At 43.5% G+C, this 13,702-nt stretch overlaps 1 protein-coding gene across 3 annotated transcripts in view; it reads left to right on the plus strand.

Moving 5' to 3' along the window:
* znf385c (zinc finger protein 385C) overlaps positions 1 to 13,702 on the plus strand; it is a 173,033-nt gene that overhangs the window by 135,908 nt on the left and 23,423 nt on the right. For all 3 annotated transcript variants that reach the window (XM_037792452.1, XM_037792451.1, XM_037792453.1), the window contains one exon: positions 7,249 to 7,391. In XM_037792452.1, the coding sequence (XP_037648380.1) occupies positions 7,249 to 7,391 (143 nt within the window). The remainder of the gene's footprint in view (positions 1 to 7,248; positions 7,392 to 13,702) is intronic.

Here is a 13,702-nt window from a genome sequence, read left to right on the forward strand (position 1 = left end):
AGAATAACGGCGTATGCATCATGATGAGATCATATCTGCAGCTGTAGAGACACATATAACTCTCGCCTGTTTCATGCAACTGAACCAATCAAATTGGCTTAATTGGGGGCTAATTGAAGTTCTTTTATCATCTCTGCACCATTTCATCTAATCAGTCCGGTAGCATCTTATCTCAAACTCAGGTTTGCAGATTATCATCAAATTTTAAGGAGGAGTGTGAGAACAGAAGTGAAGGTGGAATGGCTGGGGACGGAGAGGAATAAAAAGCGTCAGTTTTTAATTAAAACTGATTGTGTTTAATGCTCTCCGTCCGTGCTATAATGGTTCCCACGGTGGCCCTCACACCACCTCCTGATCAAGCGGGAGCTAATTGGCTGTTAAGAGTCACTTTTCTCAGCCTCCCTCTTTGTCTCTCTCTCTGTGTGTCTCTCAGTGGAGTACATTTGGACATCCAGAGGCAGTGCAATGTCATTTCATGCCCTCGAATGGCCGTGAGTCTCTAATACACCATGAGGCCAATTTACAATTTCCAGGCGCGGCGCGTGTGAGGCAGCAATTTGTATGCATAGCATGTCTTGGGTTATTTCATACCTCGCTCGAAAAAGAGCCTCTGTAGGTTGGGTTATTGTAACTAAAAGGCTCCAGCTCTATATTTATGCGCATGGTTGTAGTTGCCGGCTCTTCCTCTCCCTGTCGGATCCAGTCCCATCAGAGGCAGGGCAGCGGCTGCTGGGAAGTTGGCGGGGTGGCTGGGGGATGGTGAAACAGCGTGGCAACAGTGTGGCAGATGCACAATGAGCATCATCGCGTTATGACTCTGAGTGTGCGTGTCAGGACTCCAGTGTGTGCACATTTGGTGCTGGCATGTGAGGACCGCGCTAAACATCATCAAAAAGAGAGGTTGTTATGTGGACTTGGCAAGCGACGAAAGACTCATCCACATGGTGCAGAGTGATTATGCTCATATTGCGCCTGCACTTAGTGCTCATCATTTCACCGGTCAGCAATTTCCCTTGCAAATTCCCTGTTCAACATATTCAAGTTTAGATGTCCAGATATTCATTATCACAGCTGGATAATCAGATCACAGGCCTGATGGCGAAGGTCTAACTGACAGTCCAACTGTTACTCAGCAGGAAGGCACTCACAGCTGAGCAGCAGAGATGTGGCGCATAATGCCCTTAAATTCTGCAGAAATCAACAGCTCTTACCCCACTGATCCCACAATCACTCTTCTCTACTACAAAGACAAAAAAAACACAAAACCAGAGACAAAGCCAACTCCATCTCTGGTGTATTCTTTTAAAATGTTCTTACACAAACGATTTCATCATGCTTTCTTTTCTGCTCCATAATAAACTGCATAATACAAGTAATTCTCTCTCTGAGTTTCCCTTCTTTGTTGTGGTTGTTGAAGGACTTAGCAGCAGCAGGAGTCTTGTACGTTATTTTACCTCAACACAGCAGCCTTTTGTCTTTTTATACCAACAGTGTAGCCAAAGTCATGCGTGTCCTTGGGGGTCCACAAGGGTGCACATTGCTAGCAGCGGTACAGTGTCCTTGTTTTTGTCTCTGTGCGCCAGAAATGACGACAAAGAGAGTTCTGCCATGCTGGAGTCAAGAACTATTGAAACTACGTGTTGCAAAAAATATAATGAAGTATGATTTTTTGGGAGGTGAAACATTTTAAAACATTTCCAAAAAAGACATTTTTCCTGTTCGAAAGTTTGAAGCACAAAAAACAGGAAATGAACAGCCGTCTCCGAAGTTATGTTGACCCAACCCTGACCTCCTCTCTACGTGGACTTTGTTGCTCTATAGCAACCCCACCTTACTCTCTCCTTTGCTCTTATCATAATGACTATGGCCACTAGAGGGCTTTGTCACTTGAACGTAAACACCATAGACTGTATAGAGAGGCGAAGTCCTTCCACTTGAGGTGGACCACATTTGGACCTTAAATCGGGAAAAAATATAAACGGTAGTCAACGTCATTTTTTGATCCTGTTTGAATTGCGCCATGAATCACACATATGATGTTTATTTTGCAAGTCAAGAAAGTTGAAATATGAAAAGCCAAAAGTGCCAAAAGTGAAGTCAAAACATCTTGTTCGCCCCCTGGTGGCTGGCTGCAGTATAGGTCATAAAATTTTTTTCCCAAAAATGGTTTCTTTCTTTTTAGGTAGTTCTTATCACACTGATGTATATTCAAGTGTGTTTTAAGTGTTGTAAGTTTAGTTTTAATTAGTTATTTGATGCTATAAAAACGGGGTGAGAAGCTGAGATTGACAGCTGTGATTGACAGCTGCTCTGAGTGAAGTAGCCGCGCAGTCGGAGGTTTGGGAATTGTACGAGAGAAGAGATGTAACTTTAACTTTCCATAACCGTCACGAGTAATAGAACATGTGTCAATTTGATCATAAATGTAGTTATAGAGATATTGTGGTTAGTTGTTGTGTCTCTCTAACCAAACAGCTACCGTGGTGCTAACGTAGCAGCTAGGTGGCTCACGCTAACAAGCTGTGGCCGTGCTCGGCTCGTGATTGGCTTGGTGTGTGGGCGGGACCTCGATACTGCGGCTCCAGACTCTGACTCCAAATGACGTCAAAAATCTCAAGATCCCATATCCGGGATATTTTGGCTTCACTTTTGGGAGGAAGTGGAGACGCGTCGCCCAACTCTATTTACAGTCTATTGTAAATATTTGTCGTACTGGGGCTTAAACGACTGATGCTGTTGTTTTGGGAGGAGAGTTTCGAAATGCCACCTGTTTTTAAGCAAGTTCATACGAAGTGAAATTGTGGGGCGTCTTTTGAGAGGCTATAACAGTCAGGAGAAAGAGGGGTGGAGATCCACTCACCCAACTCCGAGACCCTGCTGTGCCAGCATCTATCCCACATAATTACACTGGGCCACAAATAGAAAGGCAGTTTTCTCTCCTCCCCGACCCTCTCCTTTTTCTCCTTCCTGTGCCGCTGAGCAGCACTTTGCAGGGATACGCAGAGCGCGGGGGCGGGGCGGAGGTATTTAGATGTGAGAAAAGGCAATTTGTCAGAAACCTAAGGGAGCACTGGAGTGATGACAGGAGAATTGCAGTCGAAGGACTAAAAAGGTTGAACGGCTAATTCTGTGAGAGCGGAAGAGGAACGAGGAGGGAAGGCTCAGTGTGTTTGCTTGTGTATGTTGGAATCCATTATTTTCTCAGATGAGCAAGAGGAAAATAATTGGAAAATCAATGTTTGAATTCTTTGGCTCGGATGCACCACACAAACATACACGCATCCATGTAGATGCGATGTGACGGTGGCTGTTGTGTAACCAAACACAGTGAGTCATGAGAGGGAGGAATGCGTTGTTGTGATGGTTGACGGAGGAGGAGGAGGTCTGCCCGGGGAGAGACTGGCGGAGACAGTCAGATCCGTTAGCGGAGTCATCTTGGAGAGAGAGGAAGAGGCTGGACATTTGGTTTCAGGCCTTGAGTCAACTGCCAGCGGTTGTCTGGACCCCAGACCACAAGTGAAGCGTAAATAAAACCTCAGCTGTGACGCAGACATGGCTGTGGAGAGGAAGAACATATGTGCACATACGCATACATATGTGCACACACAATATTAAATGAGGGGAAAATGATGCAGTGTGATAGAAGGAGGTTATCAGGGGCTTCAGGCTGAAATAAGCCATCCCTCTTCCTTTGCACACAAACATACAAAAACACAATAATGTGCTTAAAAATGTTTGAAAGTGTACTCCTACTGGAATCACACACAATATGTGCCAAGTGCAAAATTATATGTGTGTGCGTGTTATATGGCTGTGTTTATATCGACTTCCCCCTTGCCCTGGGAGCTATTTGTTTTCAGAGGTGCGTAGGTAGTTCTGTTTGTATGCGTGTGATACCGGTCTAGTACATGCAAAGCCGAGCGCACACACACTCCTTCGCTCGCTGTCGTACATGCCTGGATTCAGGCTGTGCCTCCGTGGCAGCGTTATCATCCAAAGAGGCAAACAGCCAGCCCCTGATTTAATAAGCTGCCTAGGGAGTCACAGAGAGGTGGGGAAGCACTATCAGCTGATAACTGTCCTCCCTGCAAGCCCAGCTCTTTCTCTGATAGCCCTGCCAAGAGAAGACTCGGCTTCTCCACGCACGTGTGTGCGTGTTTGAGTGTGCGAGCGATCCCCCGCCGGCTGCTGCCCACGTGTCTGTAGGCTGCCCGCGTTCATCCTTTGCTGCATCTCTCTGGGTGTCAGACAAACAGCGGAGGAGAGCCACACATGGCAAAGGAAGGCCTGAGCCCAGCACTGAGGAGCATATGCTCAGAGAGCTTCAGTCCACCCACCAACCACAAACATGGCTGCCAATCCCGCCAAGCTGCACAAAGCCATGGGCCAGACTACTGACAGATTTCCCCATCTATCACTCTGTTGTGTACTTCACACACAGGCTATACAGCAGTATCTTCATCATACCACAACCTCGAAACCAATGCTGAGAAAAAAAAAAAAACGGCACTCATATGTCACAACAAACAAGAAAACTCACCATGACTGTGATGTTTATTATAGATTCATGGTCCTATATGTTTTATGTTTCATCCTATTTTAAATATAGAGGCACCAGTGGGCAGTATGTTTGAAAAGTGAAGCAAATGCTGAAGTGCTTTAAACTTGCATTCTTTCTAATAGCCAGCAGGGGGCGACTCCTCTGGTTGCATAATGAAGTCTTATTGTTAGAAGTCTATGAGAAAATGAGCCTACTTCTCACTTGATTTATTACCTCAGTAAACATTGTAAACATGAGTTTATGGTCTCAATCGCTACTTTCAAGTCTTTTTCAATACAGCATGATGTTCATTTAGTAAATTATGGTCCCATTTAGAGTCAAATAGACCATAAAGCAGGGGATGCTTTAGGGCGTGGCTACCTTGTGATTGACAGGTCGCTACCACGGCGTTGTTCGGTCTGGGAGTTGTCCGAGTTTTCGTCTTACAACTTTAATCCCTTTCACAGTGTGCTTTCAGTTCATGAAAGTTAATGATAACCTTTTTGGTCTCTTAAAAATGTCTAATTCAGCGTTCGGCTGTACTTCGCTCCACTATCATGTATCACTTCTGATTGCAAAAAGCCTAAATGGCGACGGCCAAAATGCCGAACTCCAGGCTTCAAAACAGCAGTCAACAAACCAATGGGTGACGTCACGATGACTATGTCCACTTCTTATATACAGTCGACGGTTCTTACCTATATTTTATGCATAGACCATTTCACAGTTGTAAACGTAAAAAAATGTGTCCCAGTTTATTTCCTGTTGCAGTGTATGTGAATGACATAAGCTGACAGGAAGTAAACATGGACCCAAGCTGTTGTCTAGCAACACAATTCCATTGAAACGGTCTATTCTTAATGTACATATATATAAAACTGGTTATGTGTGGGTTGTATGGTGAGCAGAGCGTATGTATTTAAAGATGGCATATCTGTTGATATTACGAAGTATGATGAAGAGCATCTGCTGGAAACGTCACTTGTGGACGTGCTAATACATTACACTTAAGGGAGCTATAGTGTGCAAACCTTTATTTATATTTTCAGTGCTGCAGCCATGTTTAAGCAGTCTAAGTGAACGATAAGTGGAATGGCTCTATATTTTATCCAGCCCATTCAGTCTTTCTAGGAATTATATTCAGAGCCAGAGGAGAGAGAGGAGTGTGTCATTTTTATAACGAGGTAAAAAATAAGGATGAGATGGTGGATGGGCAGTGGTGTACTGGAGGGTGTACACAGGTATACAGGGTATACCCACCTCTCTGTTGGTTTACAGTATACCAACCTATTAGCCAAAAAGCCAGTGGAATATATAGCAGAGTATACCCACTTCCTCCTCTGTAACCACCTCATCAACGACCACCACACCACTGTGGATGGGTGTATAGTGCGCTTGGTTTTCATGCTGGAGTCAGCAGACCTAGAATTAAAGTTGGCTGTTTAAATCATGATCTTTCCATAACAAAGTGTTTTTGTTAATTTTAGTTTGGCAAAATTGGGTTGTATTTGTGAACAGTTTTAAATTCAGAACATTCAGCTCAAGATATGTTCAACTTCTTGACACTGTTGACATGTTTTTAGCTAGTGCTGAATTTTGCATTTTTTTCACTGCAGCAAAATGCAGTCCTTTGTCTTTATTTGTATTTCATGAGCAACACAACTCGTCATTTCATATGAAACATTACTAAGACTCAGCGGTGAATTCTTTTCTTATAGTGATAAAGTAATTTTATTTCAACTTTATGATTGCCCTGTAACATAAACAGTAGCACCATACACGATGCACTCCCATCTATGAATATATTACCAATGTTTCACTGTGACACCAGTGTTTCTGTCTTCACCTTTCCCTTTCTGTATCCCACCATCTGGCTCTGAAATCTTGCACATCTCCCTCCCCTACCCTGAAAAGAAGAAGCTCTTTTTTTGGCCAATCTTTTCTATTTCTAAGCCGATGGTATTATTGTAAGGTCAGTGATTGCTTTTTTTTTTTTTTTGGTGCACATTATCACACACGAGTACAACCTCCTCACAAGTGTGTGTGTTAGAGGAGGGCTCACATGATAGGCATACTTTGGTGTGGCCACGGTGACCCGCAGCTGACACCGATGATTGATCCTGGCGCTGGGATAAGTGCCTGTGCACCGGTGAGCACACTGGTCCACTGAAACGCAGCCAAGCGGAAAATTAGAAATCTCTTCATCCCTGGTCCATTTGAAATCCGATATCTCCCATCTTCCCCTCGCAGAGGCACCTTTCCTTAGCCAATAAATCAGTAATTAAATGATGTGTTTGTGTGTATGTGCGTGTGTGTGTGTGTGTGTATGTACATGAGGACAGGTGGCTTGTCCTTGGGGGATCAACCCGGGCACCTGGGGTGATGGGAGTTTTAAGTCTCCAGCATGTACACCTCCTATTGTCTGCATGAAAACAGAAACACACGCTGTATTGTCCCGGATACAAGAAGCACATGCACACTCGTACACACACATTTGAGTTGTACAATGTGTGTTGGGTGTCAGCTGGAGGTGTAATAGTGCCTCAGGTATCAAATAAATCAAAGTCAGGCCTCCTGTGAGCGCAGCACCTGACCTTTTGGAAGCCATCAGTGCAGTTCTACTCTTACAATCACACTGGGACAGAAATGTCCCCTAGCATTTCCCCTTGTTTCTTAACTTCTAACATCTATCTCTCTGTGTTGTCCAGGTACGTCGGCCCAGGGCAGCCCCCTTCTGGCTTCCCTCCCCGTCCCGGGACGACCTCTGCAGCCTCAGCTCGACCTCAAACACCTCCTGCCCTTCAGACTCAATGGATCCTCCCCCCTCAGCCTCTTCCCCAACTTTAACACGGTGAGTGAAATGCCTCTTTGGCACCTCATATCATGGAAATAGCAATTCAATAAAATGGAACCGATTAATCTATGTTTGGTAACTTGCTTCTTTTAGCTTGAGAACAATTTTTTTTTTTAAAACAATTTGTCTCATCTCGTCTTACACCAGCCCTGTCTTCTGAAAATTATGTTCACTGCATTGTGAATTTATACAAACACACGACTTTTAATCAGGAGGTCGGTGTTTTTTTGTAGGTTGACGTATGTCACGTCACGTTTGTGTTTTCCGTACTTATGTTACAGTGTTTCTGTACGCATGTTACTTAGTATACGTTCTTATTTTAAGCCCAACCATGTTTTCCCTAAATCTAACTAAGTGGTTTTGTTGCCTAAACCTAACTGCGAAAGTTACCGTAGTTTTATTGAGAGGCGTACAGATGACACGCGAAAAGGCTAAAATGTGTTCTCATGACACACGGAATGTCCGTGTAATGTCATGCTATTTATATGCCTTCCTGTGAGATCGAATTGGTTTAAAACTGTTTAAAACAGCAGTTGTAATCTGGGAGAAAATACATTTCCCTATAAAAAAGTAATTGAGAATGCATGTTATTTGTATAGGAACATCATTTTGTAGGAGACAGGGTTGCTTGCACACCACTTGCAAAACATCAGTGGTATTGATTAAAACATATGTCAACCCCCAACAGACATTAACGCTCTTTTATACTCTGGGACAGGAACAACCTTAATTTTATGGCTCGGGGTTGTGATCCACATACTTCATAAATCTAGTGTCAATGTTCAACCTCATGATCAGTGAGAGGTATAAAGACCGACAGGGCTATAAAATCATGTCATTCACCATCCTACTATCTGTCCTGCCAGACCTTAGCCTCCAGTACTCGTCCCATAAATTCTCCTTACCTGTAGGTTTGGGTTGCTAATCTTTATTCAAGCTGTGTTTCACCTCTCAGCATTCCAGTTGTCACCTCAGTATCAGCATCTCTTTACAGATGAGATCCCTATTACTTTGTTCGGAACGTCAGCAGCAAACTGGTCGGTTTTCAAGAAACCTTGCCTCTGTGCCTGGAATTAAAAGCCTGTATCTTTGATCCTTTACTTACCAGCGCTATACCCATTGTCGTTTTGGGTGTGTATGTGTGTGTAAAGGTACTTCTGATTTCTTTGATCCTAGTTTTATGCCGTGTGTGTGTGTGTGTGTGTGCAAGAGGGTGTGTGTGTGTTCACTTCCTTCATCGCACACTGTGAAACCGTCTCCAGTTCTGTGGTCTGTAAATGAAACATAAGCCGGAGCTTTCGCTCCAGCATACACTTTACACCTTTTCAAACCAAGCGAAAAAAGGTAGAGAGAGGGAGAGGTAGGTAGGGCCACGCAGACATCTGGCTGGCTGGTTCTTACAGTGGACGACATGTGTGTGGGGGTGGTAAAACGCGTGCTGTATGATGCGTATGTAGGGGGTCTCCAACCTGCTACAGTATGTGAAAAGTGCAGTTTGTTCATTTGTTCTGCCGCCCACTGCCCTATGGAGGGTTGAGCATGCCTAGCAGCAAGGGCAGCATGGAAAACATTAATTCCTCTGACAGCCTTGTGTATTTATATTAGTGGTGGAGGCATTAAGGCAGGTCTCTGGTCAGCGTTTTGTCTGTGCTATACTTATGTTTCAGTGGGAAACTTGCTGCCTCTATTCTCAAACCGACGTCTGTGCCTCGCAGCTTTGTACTTTATGTTGTCTGAAAAAATAATTTGTGTCAACCCACAGTAAATATATTTCAGCATTTAAAGCACTGTTTTATTTTTGGGCATCATGCTTAAGTAGTACTATTAGTAACCGTTATTGTAGAAGAAAAAGGCAGTAGATTATTAATGAATGCAGCAAGTTAGTTCACCGGAAATCATACTTAAAGAGTTGCAACTATATTCCAACCCAGTCTCATGGGGAGGCGTATAAATAGTATGACATTACAAGGACATTCTGTATGTCATGAGGATGCATTTCAGCCTTTTCGCATGTCATTTTTATACCACGAAACAAAACTACGATAACGTGACATCCACAGATAGGTTTAGGCCAGTAGTTGTCAACCAGGGGTCCGGGGACCCCCAGGGGTCCTTGAGGGAGTTCCAGGGGGTCCATAGAAAAATCGGGAATAGTTTATTTGGACTATTTGATTATCTATAAAAGTGAGCCAAATGTGAATAAGAGTCATAAGAGTGACTATTCTGATCATAGGTTTCATTTCCTCCACGGTTATCTCCTCGACTGTAGAAATCTGATCTTAATCATATCTAACAACCAAAATCTTTTCAGACGGAAGTCCCTGTATCAAAATCTTATCAAGTGGGGGTCTGTGACCTAATATGTATTAATGTCCTTGACAAGAAAAAGGTTGAGAACCAGTGGTTTAGGCAACAAAAAACACTCAGTTGTCAACGTCATTGTTGGGCTCAAAATACATACGGAAACAACGTAACATAACTACGGAAAACATGTCACAAACGTAACTAAAAAACATGTCACAAATGTCACTAGCAGTCTCTCTCGCTTTTTATTCTGCGTCACTAGCTCTGAGCGTAGCATATTTACTTGGATGCGTTTACATCGCAGTCATTAAAGACTACATGGTGTACAAATGACACGCCAAAAGCTAGAACAGCATTCTTATTGCACGCTAAATGCCTTGCACATTATCATATCTTTCAGTCATTGTTAAAGGTGCAGTGTGTAGGATTTGACGATATCTAGTGGCGAGGTTGCAGATTAAAACCAACTGAAACTTCTCCAATGTGCCAAGCGTGTAGGAGAACTACGGTGGCCGACGCAAAAACATGAAAACGCTAATGGCCTTAGGTCGAGCCATTGTGTGGTTTGTCCGCTCTGGGCTACTGTAGAAACATGGCGGCCGGCGGCATGGCTCATCCTAAGGTACCGAAAACACAATTATTATTATTTTATATAATTATACACTAAAGAAAACATACTTTTTGATATTATATTCCATTCCCTGTAAATGTTACACACTGTTCCGCCTAACATAGAATACAGCTCGCAGTAGGACGTGAAATCTACCTCAACCAGAACGCAGAAATTATGATAACTGTGGAAATGACATCAAATCAGTGTCGCTTCAGTCCCGGGAGGAGATGATTAGCCTCCATAACACACAGTCTGACAGCGCAGCTGTGGCATTAATCATAAAGTCCATTCAACTGGGAGCCCCAGGTTCTCTCAGCCCTGATAAGGCACATGTTGTCCCTTACGTGTGCAGGGGGGAAGATGAATGCACCTGTCTCCAAAACTAAATATCCTCCGGTTCCCCTGGTGTCCCTTCTTACATCCTCCCCCCTCCTCTCTGTGTGTGTCTCTTTCTCTCTACCTACCATGAAACCCCATCACGGACTCAGCCGCCCGGCGCTGGATAAGTTCTGTCTGCACCAGGACGGCGGGGGAAGACGGAGGGCTTGGACAAAAGACTCATTTATAGCGGTCGGTTCAGGATGGCTGCGGACGGACAATGGGCACATTCTTCAGTTCCTAAAACAAATAGTTGTGTGCAGCCTGCCCTGCTAAGGTGGACGGAGGGCAGCAGGAGTGGGAGAGCTAGGTTTCAATGGTCAGGCTTCAGCTGGTGAAGGGAAAAGTCAGTTGCTCCCAGAGGTAGCTTTGAGTCATGTAGAAGAGGCCAAAATAAAGCAACAAAGGCAAAGATGGCCCTGAGGGAGAGATATACCTCCAGCACGGAGGTTTCAGTGTCAGGTGTGTTTATATTCCCTCTCACACCTGGCCTTCTTGAGTAGTATCCGTAGTAAACAGACTCCACTCTTGCAGAAGAGGCAGCTGCCTTGGACATGGCTCAGCTCTTTGTGGGGTACGAAGGGCTCTGATGTTGTATCAGAAAGAAAGCAAGGCAGCGCGCCATCCTCGCTGCCATCGATACACCAACACTCCTTGATCTCTGGGCAGCTGAGGCTGTCTGCAGAGCCACCGGTGTGCTTCCAGTGAGCGGCGGTCTAACTCTGTGTGAGAACAGCGCTCTCCTCCGTCATCCTTCTGCCATGCGAGCCGAGGAATGGACTGGGCCAGGCCTTGGGCCAGCCTGGGGAGAGAGCCAAGATGATTGTTATATGTGATACCATGCAATGAAATCAGCTGTCATCGTGGCATGCAGACCTTCTAATGAAGCCTCGGCTTTCGCTCCACCGTTTATAGTACGCCGTTCTGGGACTGTCTGCAGTCTATTCACAGACAGTTAAAACTGAATTAGTCTGCCCCGCTCCAAACATTTCCCGCTGGGCTGCACTGACTCATCATCTATTAGACAGTCACATAACTGAGATTACAATGAACTTTAACTACATTTAAATATGAGCTGTAGCGAGGCTGGTAACAACAGGGCAGTACAGTCATGTTAAAAACTAACTTACTTTTGTGGAGAGAAACATGAAGGCTAAAGTTGGATTTGTAGTCAACAGGAGTCCCCCCCATTAGATACCTATGACGTAGGTTTTGATCAAAAGATCCATGTATTGTACATTGAATACTCCTATAACTAACAGGAATTCCTGCATTCTGGGTGGCTGTAAATCTCCTCTAAACTTGCATCATGTTTTCATTTTTTTGTCCGCAAGAACAATTTTAGGAGCCATGTTTTCCGTGTTGTTTCTATTTCTATCCCGGACATGCCCACCTCCGGGTCGTTCTTGGCTCGGCCCCATTTTTGAGGTCTGGATGTTAAATGAAAAAGGTGGAGCTCTATTAATATATTCCGCCCTGTGAGAGAAGCGACAACTCTGAGGATTTCTTTAGCCTGCGATGCATGAGTGAAAAGTGAATCTGACACACATCTCAATTATTATCTACGCACAGTGACCAGTCACGCACAGAAGAAGGGATTCCACACCAGCAGAACTGTCGGTCTTTATTGTGAGGCTGTTAAGAGCTAACAGCCACAGAAAGAGAAAATATTTTTTCCTTCCAATCTTATTGCATAACACAAAAGTGCTCAGGTGCACAATAAAGTGACATTAAAACCAATTGCCAACAGTCCCACAGTTGTCAGTCCCACAGTTATGCTTTCAGGTCACTTAAATATAGCAGGCACAGGTGCAATCAATGAGACATCAGTTCAGGTAAACACAAACAGGAGTTGTTACAATAAAACGGCTACAGTATATACTAAACAACACCGAGTAGGCTTCTGTCATATGAGTAAATTGCCTCAGAAATAGAAAGAGAAAAAAGATAGAGGAAGCAGTAATAAATAATCAAATAAATACATTTGACTGTTAAAAATAAAGTAAAGTATGAAGTAGTTGCATGCAAAAAGAAACAGTTCTTATCAGTGGGATATTATATTATTTATATAATATTAGTATGTTTTCATTAGTGTATAATCACCTGAAAATAAGAATCATTGTGTTTTTGTTGCCGTTTATAGCTACATACGGAGCGGGTCCTCTTCACGGAGCAACCTCACCACTAGATGCCGCCAAATCCTACACACTGAACCTTTAAATGTGTGCGCAAGAATTGACACTGTCGATTAATGTTTTCAAAGCAGATTAAAATATAAAAATATATTCATCATCATTGCAAAACCTTTTGAAAAAGAAAATATGTCCAATAAGGTTTGACAAATCAAGAAGAGATTGTGTGGGAGGAGTAATATCAGTGCCATTTGCCATTACACTGCAGACCTTCTGTTTTGTCAGTCAACTTATCCGATGAGAGGGTCACGGGGTCATGTAACCTCATGCTAATTCACTGGGTGAAGTTTTTATTTTTTCCAGATTTATCCCATAAACCTGCTCAGCTATCACAGGTATTTATCTGTATCTTTAATCACTATGATAAACATGTGAGGAGCATATTCTATTCATGCCCTCTGGTTGCATGTAGGTGGTTTTAAGATTGTGACAGCATCACAAATTAACGCCTCCAGAATGGACATATAGTTGAATCGCCACCTCTCTAAATCTTTAACATTTTAACTTTCGTGAAGGTGAGATTTATTGCAGGACTGTTGCATTAGACTGCATCACTTTTAGCAAGCCAACTTTCACCTCTAACAAGGAATTGGCTGTCTATTTTAATATATTTCTCAACATTGGTGCCAAATGGTGAATCATAAACGATGCCCCTTACTCTTTAATTCTGAGGGACTGACACTAAGAACTGAAATTATTTCCCCATCACGTTCGGCTGTAGCTGCTGGAAATATTAGGACGTGATGTTGGGCTGTCTACTGGTGCGTTAAGGATACTTCATAAAAGTTTTGCCACGCTGAAGATTGAATCTTGTTTTGCTG

Source organism: Sebastes umbrosus, chromosome 14, assembly GCF_015220745.1.
Source record: "Sebastes umbrosus isolate fSebUmb1 chromosome 14, fSebUmb1.pri, whole genome shotgun sequence".
NCBI classification, from domain to species: domain Eukaryota; kingdom Metazoa; phylum Chordata; class Actinopteri; order Perciformes; family Sebastidae; genus Sebastes; species Sebastes umbrosus.